Genomic DNA, 12,246 nt, shown 5'->3' with positions numbered 1-12,246 from the left:
CAGCTACGTCCGCAGTTATCTGCACTAGAGGTGTAAAAGTAACGAAAAAAAGCGTACCCGTATGTATTCGTTACTATAACAATTAGTACTCGTTACTATCGTATCGTTACGTTACTCGTTACTTCTGACACCTCATAACATGCTATGTTATGTTGCAGCAACGAATCGAGTCGTATTGCGTACGCGTACAGTATGACGTTGCGTAAATAATAATAAATATAATATAAACAATTAACAATATTTGATAATTAACAGTTTTTGTTAACCAAGAAACAATTAAATCTCATTAGAGCGGTTTTATTATATTATTTCTTTTAAGATAAAAACAAAAAAAAACACGTGAAAATACGCGATAATAAAAAACAAAGACATACATATTTCAAATTTGTAAAAAAATACTTTCTTATAAACAGTAAAAAACTTGGACGACGAATTTCCAAATTATTATACTTTACTTAATAAACAAACATCGTTCTTTGTAACGTAAATTCATCCAATATGCGCGCGCATGCGTAAAACATACGAAAAAGGCGAGTAACGAAATGCAGCCGTGTGTAACGTTTCGTTACTCGTTACTAGACGGCGCACCCGTTACTCAGTAACGAATACATACGGTTTGCTACAGCTCTAATCTGCACTGCGCTGAGATAGAAGCAAGCGAGCTGACTCACGTTCATCTAGACTGAACACGCTTTAGATCAGTTTTTTTGAAGGAAGAAAAAAGTTGCAGCATCTAATGCCTTTTATTTCCAGCTAAATCCTTAACCAAGTTGTTAGGCAATTTTTAAAAAGGTACAAATGTCAAGAGCTTAAAAGCTTGTTAAAATATTCACATTTTGATTTATGTTTTATTAATATTTTATTCTAATTATAGTCATAAATTCGCTGAAATATGCAATACTTCATAGATCACTTATGTTATTCGGGGGTCTGTTGCTCAAGAGTAAAAATCACTCTAGGGAAAAATTACTCCAGGGATACGAGGAACAAGAACACGCCAGAGAAAATAATTAAATGACCATGTTTTTAACCTTCTCAAAGTATGTTCTATGCATATTTTTGGCTGATTCGACAGACACCAGTCTTATATGTATAATAACCTTTTTCCTATCACTCGCGTCCTAACATATCAACGTCAGTTGAGGTAACTGCATTAAAAATTTTTAAGCCAAAGCTCTTGGTAGATTTCCTGTTAAATTAGGCGGTACTTAATGTAATATTTTACTTAACAGGGCGGTTTGTTAGCATGGGAGACTCACTAAAGTGTTTAAGTTTTCCTGTGCAATGAAGTGACACGTCATTTCAGCAGTATCAGACTTCAGCGAACCAGCTGTATATGCTTGTGATCTGACGCAGTTTCAGATGAAGGAGTGACTGATGTGTTGTTAGGTATTCGCTCGCTTTCACTTCCCAGACGTGGTTAGTAGCCACAACCCACGTGAACTAGTTAGGCGACACAGTTTCGGCAACTCACTTGTCTGCTCTGCTGTGCCGGGGAACTAGTCTGCCCTGCGATTCCAGCCTGGAGCACATTTTCATTTCAGGACGCAATCGTAAATATTGATAAAAAAAATTAGGTTCATTCACTATATATTAGAATTCGTCCAATGGCTTGCGTATGAAAGAAAAAAAAAACCTACTCAAAATACCAGTTTTAATAATTTGTGTTCCCTGGAAAAAAAATATATATATATTTTTAGGTAATGACATTTGAGAAATTAGCACCTATAAAACACGCGTGACTTTCTCACAATGCCTTTCGTATCTCAACTCCAAAACGGAATGTCCCATAGTTGTTTTAGACTGAAACCGTTGTTGCTTTGCGTGTTGTTACATTTTGTAAAGATTATTTTATTTTTTTAAATACTATTTATTTATTCAGCTTACTTACATTTGGCGAAGCCAAGTTTCTAATCGTCTTGTTTTACACATAGCAACTGTGAAAAAAAAATTAATTACATTTTATTATGAAAACAAAATATAAAGGTGAAAAAACGATAGTAGTGATTTAGGTTGGTAAAAGTTAAAAAAAATTGAGAGATTAGCTCACATTAAAGTGAGCTCACATTAACTAAAGTGAGGCATCGGTAAAACCAAATGCAAATAAGCAAAGGGTGTTCGAAATTAAAATTTTGTGGCTTCCAGCTACGTTAGTGTTTTGTTCAGGTACTTAGACGTGATTTTTATGATCAGTCCTTCGTATTAAATGTTCTTATAAGAATAGTAAGGTGTAGCAGTGTTTTAGAAACGTTAAATATTTTTAAACATATAATGTAAATAACAAATAATGCAAGGCCCTTAGGTACATTTAAGAATCTCTACCGGGGGTTTCATTTCAAAATTTAATTCTGAAAACAAACATGGTAACCTTTTTTCCACTCCCAAAAAATTCAGTTTAAAAGCGAAATACGGAAAACAGAACTACCAATTATCCTTCAGCGCACTACTAAATGTAGTGGGATGTGTCGACTAGTTTTAAAATTGCGTGGTTTCTTCTGGAGCTTTGTCCATGTAGTTCTGTACACTCGAGTAAGACTTGCCCCTTGGCGACTCGCCACGCAAGCCGGCGTACACCACTGCAACGCGGGTGGTATGGACACGCCTCGCAGGCGCAAGTAAGGGCGCTGTTACACGGGACTCTGATGAAACTACTTCAGGTAAACATGTTCCACTTCTGCGAGCGGTTACACACAGTTCGTTCGAGGCCATTTCTCATTCAACCTTTAACAGGCTGGCAAAGCAGCTCAGAACGACTATATCTTCTGCAAAAGCCTCTGATTGGCTGTTGGGTGTTGAGAGCATAAACAGTCCTTAGCGGAAAAAAAAAAATTCAAGATGGAGAATGTTACTGGCACAAGTCCGTGTAATATTTTACCAACTTCAACAAAAAAAAATATTAAACAGTAAATATTTTATTGTTTTTAAAATAGACGATGACGGTAATTCTCTAACAGAGGTAGACTTGCTCAAATAAATGGGATCCACGACACATCCATTCGATGACATTATACGGTGGGGTTTTTGGAGTTGAACGTTCTTTTTACCAACTGCAGTGTAACCGTTTACTGAAGCGGTTCGGCGCTGGGTGTGACGGCGCCCTAAGATGATGTCTTGGTTGGGGGGGGGGGGGGGGGGGGCAGAACACGAGCCGGGCTGTCAGCTGTTGGTCCCAGGGCTGCGACGCTGATTTATTAGATCCTTCCGCGCTCCTGCCCGTCACCCCGGGAGATACGCTAGCTCTCGCCGCGCGGTGTTGCGTGCAGTGGTGACACACTACACCCGCGACCCGGCTCCGAGGGCAAGTGAGTCCTTTGAATATATATACTGTGTATAGAAGTCGCGAGTGGATAGGATTTACTCTACGTCTTTCAGAAGCGTATGATGAGCAGCTTGGGAACTTCACCGCTGCAGTGCGCTGCCGTCACGCCCTGTATCGTCTTAGTTGTTATTTACACGTTAGAGCGCAGCACTGTCGCCCGCTGTCATTCCCCGCACCCCTCACCCATCATTCACTGCAGCTCAAGGTCGTTCAGCGGGAGGGGGAAGGGGTGTTTGAAGAGTTCGACATTTGTCCGCTAGGGACCACCACAAGCCGATGCCCTAGAGATGGTGGCGATTGCGGCGGTGAATTAACCAACTACCTCAAAACCGTATTAGAAATTTTAACCTGGGCTGGCGACTTCTATACAGTATATATATTCAAAGATGAGTCTCACACACCTGGTGAACGTCCATCCGACCATCCAGAGAGTTAACAGTTAACAACACTGAAGGTCCGTTAATAATGTTCGCAGGCTTTCGCGGCCATTGTCTGAAGTAGCTTGGCTTCTGGGTTGTAGCCGCGTCCTTGGCGAATAATTCACTGACGTTTCGGTCGAACATTGCAGTTGCCATCATCAGGGAGCAGTTACCAGTAGGTACAACGGCTACAACCCAGAAGCCAAGCTACTTCAGACAATCGCCGTGAAAGCCTGCGATCATTATTAAGGAATAATTACGTGCTTGTATAAAGTAGTCTACGTCTGTGAAATAGAGCCGATTAGTTTTAATTGTGTCTTCCGCTTGGTACTATCACGGCTGTTCCTGATACTGGGCGCCTGTTGCTAACTGTGGTCGCAGTGTGAGCTCAAGTTTTGTCACGTCTGCGCTGTTCTGGCGCTACTGCACACGACCGAAACACGTTTTAGTTATCTCGGCTGGCCGTTCGGGCGTGAGATTACATCGATATCGCCTGAACATTAGGTTGGGCGGGGGGAGGGAAATTAAAATAATCACTGTATGTTCCATGTAGAGAGCTACTAGATTGCAATTTCACTTCCGCTTCAAAGAAAGATTTTTTTTTAATTCGTGTTTTTTTTTTACTTTCAATGCTTATTTCGCCATAGGTATGCACAGAATTGTGATTTAAAATTAAAATAAAAAGTTTTTGCCAGACACGCTACAAAATCACGTTGTTGGTATTTATGAACTTGATTTTTTTTAAATAGGTAGTTTTTTAACTGGTGTACTTTACAAACATTTAGTAACGTTTCTTTCGAAACTAAATTATGTAGGCTACTTGGAAACTGGGACAAATAAGTATTTTATTGCATCTCAGAATATGATAAACATAATTAAATCGTAAACATGAGGTACTTTCCACGGAAATCTGCACCAGCAGATTTGGGTTTGTTTTTCTGTGGGTTTATGTTTTCATTTTTTTAAATTTCTTATTTTGCACTTATGAATTTTTCCCATGACAAACACTGCAAAACTGCAATGGTGGATGTCCAAGAAATTGCATTAATTCAAAATTCCTCATTGTATGAACCATTTAAATTACATTAAGTTACTTTTAGCACTGCAGTATTTTGGCATCTTAAGTTTTGTAAAAAAATATTTCCTCGTGAAGAGTTACCAACTGTTTGGTGGAGAGTGTGTTCGGTGTCTGACATCTGTGCCTTTGTTGCCCGCAGGTCTGTGTTCGGTGGCTGACGACTGTGCCTTTGTTGCCCGCAGGTCTGTGTTCGGTGGCTGACGCCTGTGCCTTTGTTGCCCGCAGGTCTGTGTTCGGTGTCTGACGACTGTGCCTTTGTTGCCCGCAGGTCTGTGTTCGGTGTCTGACGACTGTGCCTTTGTTGCCCGCAGGTCTGTGTACGGTGTCTGACGTCTGTGCCTTTGTTACCCGCAGGTCTGTGTTCGGTGTCTGACGTCTGTGCCTTTGTTGCCCGCAGGTCTGTGTTCGGTGGCTGACGCCTGTGCCTTTGTTGCCCGCAGGTCTGTGTTCGGTGGCTGACACCTGTGCCTTTGTTGCCCGCAGGTCTGTGTTCGGTTTCTGACGACTGTGCCTTTGTTGCCCGCAGGTCTGTGTTCGGTGGCTGACGACTGTGCCTTTGTTGCCCGCAGGTCTGTGCGAGGTGTCTAACGACTGTGCCTTTGTTGCCCGCAGGTCTGTGCTCGGTGTCTGACGTCTGTGCCTTTGTGGCCCGCAGGTCTGTGCTCGGTGTCTGACGACTGTGCCTTTGTTGCCCGCAGGTCTGTGCTCGGTGTCTGACGACTGTGCCTTTGTTGCCCACAGGTCTGTGCTCGGTGTCTGACGTCTGTGCCTTTGTTGCCCGCAGGCCTGTGCTCGGTGTCTGACGACTGTGCCTTTGTTGCCCGCAGGTCTGTGCTCGGTGTCTGACGACTGTACCTTTGTTGCCCGCAGGTCTGTGCTCGGTGTCTGACGACTGTCCCTTTGTTGCCCGCAGGCCTGGGCTCGGTGTCTGACGACTGTGCCTTTGTTGCCCGCAGGTCTGTGCTCGGTGTCTGACGTCTGTGCCTTTGTTGCCCGCAGGTCTGTGCTCGGTGTCTGACGACTGTGCCTTTGTTGCCCGCAGGTCTGTGCTCGGTGTCTGACGACTGTGCCTTTGTTGCCCGCAGGTCTGTGCTCGGTGTCTGACGACTGTACCTTTGTTGCCCGCAGGTCTGTGCTCGGTGTCTGACGACTGTGCCTTTGTTGCCCGCAGGTCTGTGCTCGGTGTCTGACGTCTGTGCCTTTGTTGCCCGCAGGTCTGTGCTCGGTGTCTGACGACTGTGCCTTTGTTGCCCGCAGGTCTGTGCTCGGTGTCTGACGACTGTCCCTTTGTTGCCCGCAGGCCTGGGCTCGGTGTCTGACGTCTGTGCCTTTGTTGCCCGCAGGCCTGTGCTCGGTGTCTGACGACTGTGCCTTTGTTGCCCGCAGGTCTGTGCTCGGTGTCTGACGACTGTACCTTTGTTGCCCGCAGGTCTGTGCTCGGTGTCTGACGACTGTCCCTTTGTTGCCCGCAGGCCTGGGCTCGGTGTCTGACGACTGTGCCTTTGTTGCCCACAGGTCTGTGCTCGGTGTCTGACGTCTGTGCCTTTGTTGCCCGCAGGTCTGTGCTCGGTGTCTGACGACTGTGCCTTTGTTGCCCGCAGGTCTGTGCTCGGTGTCTGACGACTGTGCCTCTGTTGCCCGCAGGTCTGTGTTCGGTGTCTGACGTCTGTGCCTTTGTTGCCCGCAGGTCTGTGCGAGGTGTCTGACGACTGTGCCTTTGTTGCCCACAGGTCTGTGCTCGGTGTCTGACGACTGTGCCTTTGTTGCCCGCAGGTCTGTGTTCGGTGTCTGACGACTGTGCCTTTGTTGCCCGCAGGTCTGTGTTCGGTGTCTGACGTCTGTGCCTTTGTTGCCCGCAGGTCTGTGCGAGGTGTCTGACGACTGTGCCTTTGTTGCCCGCAGGTCTGTGCTCGGTGGCTGACGTCTGTGCCTTTGTGGCCCGCAGGTCTGTGTTCGGTGTCTGACGTCTGTGCCTTTGTAGCCCGCAGGTCTGTGCTCGGTGTCTGACGTCTGTGCCTTTGTTGCCCGCAGGTCTGTGCTCGGTGTCTGACGACTGTGCCTTTGTTGCCCGCAGGTCTGTGCTCGGTGTCTGACGTCTGTGCCTTTGTTGCCAGCAGGTCTGTGCGAGGTGTCTGACGACTGTGCCTTTGTTGCCCGCAGGTCTGTGTTCGGTGGCTGACGTCTGTACCTTTGTGGCCCGCAGGTCTGTGTTCGGTGTCTGACGTCTGTGCCTTTGTTTCCCGCAGGTCTGTTCTCGGTGTCTGACGTCTGTGCCTTTGTTGCCCGCAGGTCTGTGCTCGGTGTCTGACGACTGTGCCTTTGTTGCCCGTAGGTCTGTGCTCGGTGTCTGACCACTGTGCCTTTGTTGCCCGCAGGTCTGTGCTCGGTGTCTGACGACTGTGCCTTTGTTGCCCGCAGGTCTGTGCGAGGTGGAGACGGGACAGTCCAGCATCATCCTGGACATCGAGGAGAGCAGAGACAGCCGTGAGTACTGCCCCTCCCTGTCGCGGCGCGTCTACTCGGCCAGGTCTACCACCGAGTGGTCTACCCGCGTCCATTCTCCAGTTTCCGTGGTCTCGACAAGCACACGAGACCGAGAGAAAAAACAATAACTAGGGGCATGCATATTTCGCGAAAAGATTCCGAGACCAGCTGAAAGTTAAAACACTGTGGCGTCGTCTGTGTTTCATGGTTGGGTGAATTTTTTTCAGGTACATTTCGATTGTTACAACACCAATCATAGTAATTCAGTACGGAAGCATACGCGTCCTGAGTGGCTCGGCTAAATTAAGGCAACGACTTCTCTCGCACACGGCCGCCAATCACAAGGAAGAAACACCTGATGGTGGATATACATTGTTGCAGTCTAATAGGCGTTCAGATTTTTTTTTTTCGCGAAAAATGCCTGCCCCTAACAAATAACTAATGATTAGGGGCAGGCATTTTTTTGCGAATAAATCTGAACTCCTATTATACTGCAACAAGGTATAATCGCACCCACGGGTTTCTTCCTCGTGATTGGCGGCCGTGTGCGAGAAACGTCGTTGCCTTATTCGACCGAGCCACTCAGGACGCGTTTGAATCCGAACTGAATCACTGTGACTGGTGTGCTATAAGTATACGTGTACCTGAAAGAATATCACCAAATCAAGAATCACAGACGATGCTAAAGTGTTTTAACTTTCAGTTGGTCTCGGAATCTTTTCGCGAAATAGTAGCGAAGTAGAAGCATTGTGTCCAAGTAATAAACTATAGCTGAATGTATGTAGTATGTAGTCTTTTTATTTATGATTAAAATTATTTTTTTTATCAAATACCATATTTCTATTTGCTGGGAACATTTTTCGTATTCAACTGTAGAACTATGTATTTTAAGAAATACGATATTAAAAATTTAATATTTTTTTTCCAGCAACCGTCGTTTCATATCTTGTAAACAGGCATATACAAGTACACTCAGATGATATTCCTGATGGATGCATAAGACGTTAAACATGTTAGCCTTCACACAAACCAGAACACCAAGCGGACCAACTGCCCAAAACATACTCTAGGCACTCGCGCCATTGCAGCGTCACGGCAGCAATGTTGCATCCTCTAGAAGCCCGCTGAAGCGACTGGTGTCGGCGGCCATCTTGTTAACACAGCGCGAACCGCTAGTGCAACTCCACCATCTTGTCGGTTGTATTGGCCGTCGTATCGTAAATATTCAAAATAAATCGAAAGCTTGAAATTTTTTCTTGAACAACGAATTAAAAAAGTATTTATTACATACAATATGTATAGTATATTTATTGATTGGGGATTTTTGGATTATATTCCCAGGAAGTACAGAAATTATTATAGTTAGAGACCGGAAAAATTCGCGGATTCATTTCGTGATGGGCTCAAATTCAAACATGTGTACAATTCTGCTGGTTCAGCTATTGGCTCGCGGTTTAACTGGAGCTCTCTGGGCCAATGAGAAACTATCGACCAAAGAAGCGTCGAATCACAAGCTATCCAATGGAGACGCCTCACCATTTAGTACCCAATGAACACGCGTGTTTACTTGAGAAGTGCAGAGGATAATGGAGGCTATCCTAGAGGTCATTGAATACGCGAATTTTTCCGGTCCCTAATTATTAGGGACAGGAAAAATTCGCGGGTTCAATGACCTGTAGGATGAACTCCATAGGTCTACGCACACTCGACGAAGCTTTGGTTGGGTGTTTCTCATTGGCCCAGAGTCACCCAGGTGAGTGGTGAGCCAATAGCAGAGGAAGCACGGAGGCATAACTATTTGTATTTTAGCCTATCGCGAAATGAATTCGCGAATTTTTCCGGTCTCTACTAATTCTAGTCGCCCAGCATGACTTGTTCTGTGACGCGCCGTGGCCCGCAGAGACGGGGCAGACGACGACGCCCGTGGAGCTGCCTGTGGTCGGCGACCCCTTCAAGGACATCTCGCTGGACCTGGTGTTCCCCAAGGAGCGCGCCGTCTTCATCCTGAACGGCAAGAGGCTGCAGCTGCTGGAGCCGCTGGACCGCGACGCCGACAACCTCTCGCACATCGTGTTCCAGGTGAGGCCTCCCTCGCGGCAGTCGTGGCAGTTCTCCATTATAGTTCTCCTGTGTTGACCGGGGGCGACGGAAGACTGCCGTACTGGAAGACTGCCATACCGGAAGACTGCCATACCGGAAGACTACCATACTGGAAGACTGCCATACCGGAAGACTACCATACTGGAAGACTACCATACTGGAAGACTGCCATACCGGTATACTACCATACTGGAAGACTGCCGTACTGGAAGACTACCATACTGGAAGACTACCATACTGGAAGACTGCCATACCGGTATACTACCATACTGGAAGAATAATTCCGCCTGGGGGCAATGGAAAACTACCATAAGTTTATACGCGACCATACAGTCCTAATACTCGAACAACATGAGTAAATAACGTCTAGTGCCAGGTAGCACCCCGAGGCGTCAGTCATGGCCAGGTACCATCCCTAGGCCTCCCTCTTTGCCTGGTAGCACCCCCAGGCCTCCCTCGCGACAGTTGTGGCAGTTTTACATTATAGCGCGCGCTTTTCCTCCTGCTCTGGCCGGGGGCGACGGAAGACTGCCGTACTGGAAGACTTCCATAATGAAAGAATTCCGCCTGGGGGCGACGGAAAACTACCATAAGTTTAAACGCGACCATACAGTCCTAATACTCGAACAACATGAGTAAATTAAGTCTAGTACCAGGTAGCACCCCGAGGCATCTCTCGTGGCTAGGTAGCACCCCGAGGCGTCAGTCGTGGCCAGGTACCATCCCTAGGCCTCCCTCTTTGCCTGGTAGCACTCCGAGGCCCCACTGTTGGCCAGGTACCATCCCTAGGCCTCACTAATGGCCAGGTAGCACTCCGAGGCCCCACTCGTGGCCTGTGATTCTGCTCAGACCATCAGCTTCACCAGACACCACCACAGAGTGGTCACAATCACAACGACGTGGAGTCTCTATTCCGACTGCCGGTTGCCACGCATTACATTTATTAATGAAAATACAGTACTAGTTTTTGATTTTAGCATAGTAAATGTGAAATTTACCAACCTAATTGTTGTTAAATTAGATTTGTTGGCGGGCGTTTCTTCCATAGCCCAGACCTCTCACAACAAATTAAAATTAGTTTAGGTTAATGTTTATGGAAAACAAATTCCAAAGCTTAAAAATTGTGATTCTATTTTGGTACATCAATGTCTACCCAAGTACCAATGAAAAAAAAAAGACAACTGAACCCCAGTTCATCCAATTCTGATCAAGTGGAGGAAATGTTTCTAAAAATTAATACAAGCGAAAATCACTTGTGGAATTTAGTATAGACCTTAAACATTTTTGTACGGCGGTTAAGTAAATTTTATTATTGGCTACCAAACTCGGTTGCCAATTGGTTTCTATCAATTAGAATATACTTTACAGTCAAGACAGAAATTTGTTACAATGAAAATATTTTTGGGCGTCTACAGAGGGTGTCCGGCAAATGGCTTATAAGTGTCAGAATTTTGTTGCCACTAATAAATGGTTTAATGGAGACTACGAAATAATTTTGTTGTTATTACAAACGCATGTGGGTCTGTACTTACAAAATTATTTTTTAGCCGTACAAAACTATATTAGCCTGTATTTGTTTTAGACGTAATAACGTCTTATAAATCGTTGAACGCCGGCTACACGCACGAAAAATTATCACGTTCCGCCTGAGCCGGACCGTGCAAGAACCGGCCAACCACCGTGCGAGAAAATCTTCTATAATATCAAACATGTATAAGGCGGGGCTTTTTAACTAATTGTTCGTGATTATATTTAAACAAATTATTTAAATTAAATTTTTGCAAAAAAAAACTGTAAATAATATATGAAAATTAAAAAAAAGTAAATGCAATTCTCCATCAATGTTTTTCTTATGACGTTATCACGTAAAATTATCGTCCGAATACCGACTTTACAGACAACCCCCCTACTTATTTTTTTACGTGCCGAGACGTTGAACTCGTATGGTGATTTAAACGAGCCCGAGCCGTGCAGACTTTGTGTTCCATGCTGGCGCCCAGACGCGGCGCTATTGCAGGCGAGCGGCGCGCATGTGTGTGGGGCAGGAAGAGGTGGCTTCAGTCACGCAGCAACTCCGTCCTCATTGGTCTGTGTGTGTGTGGGGTGGGGGAGGGGGGGGGGGGTGTTCCCCTTGTTTACGCGCGCGGTCACGCGGCGCTCGAAGCGCCATCTCGCCACCATTGTCGTCAGGTCCTGTGCTGGTGCTATACGGGCCCCAAACAAGCCAGGCTTTCACACACGCAGGCCTGCCTGCCTTCATCCTGGGCCGCGGAAAACCGAAAACAACATCGTGCGCGATCGGATTTTGGTGGACCATCGACGTCAAATTAATTTTACTATACCGGTAAAACAAAAAAATTGGTTGTCTGTAAAGTTGGTTTACGGACGATAGTTTAACGCGACAACGTTATGAATAAAATTGAATTATTTTTATTGAATTATCACTATTTTGTATGGATACAAAGGAGTGAAATGAAATCTACAATTTAATTGATAAATTTACTTTTATTTGCACTCATTAATTCAAATATGTTTATTACTTTAACGAACAGATTATTTTAACTATAACTTTTATACATGTTTGCTATTTAATTTCTTCCAATGTGTTATTCTGTTAAGGATAGGACGATGATATGAAAAGTAGGAAACGAATGGGAGTGTTTCAAGTTTAATGTGCCTCGAAAAAGTAAAATCGATGGTTGTTCCAATCGAGTGGAAGAGAGATATAGATGCGGCGCAAGCGTACAATGAGCCTAACGGAACACAGCGTAACGGGACAATGTGCGTTACTGGATACTTTTTCGTTCGTGCAGCCGGCGTTCATCTATTTATTAGACGTTGTCACG

At 45.3% G+C, this 12,246-nt stretch overlaps 1 protein-coding gene across 1 annotated transcript in view; it reads left to right on the top strand.

The window, feature by feature from the left end:
* LOC134542967 (cadherin-99C) overlaps nucleotides 1–12,246 on the top strand; it is a 145,915-nt gene that overhangs the window by 53,607 nt on the left and 80,062 nt on the right. The window contains exons 3-4 of the mRNA XM_063387601.1: nucleotides 7,235–7,300; nucleotides 9,201–9,379. Coding sequence (XP_063243671.1) covers nucleotides 7,235–7,300; nucleotides 9,201–9,379 — 245 coding nt within the window. The remainder of the gene's footprint in view (nucleotides 1–7,234; nucleotides 7,301–9,200; nucleotides 9,380–12,246) is intronic.

Source organism: Bacillus rossius (assembly GCF_032445375.1).
Source record: "Bacillus rossius redtenbacheri isolate Brsri chromosome 9 unlocalized genomic scaffold, Brsri_v3 Brsri_v3_scf9_2, whole genome shotgun sequence".
Lineage (NCBI taxonomy): Eukaryota > Metazoa > Arthropoda > Insecta > Phasmatodea > Bacillidae > Bacillus > Bacillus rossius.
This window is presented reverse-complemented; position numbering and strand designations above follow the sequence as displayed.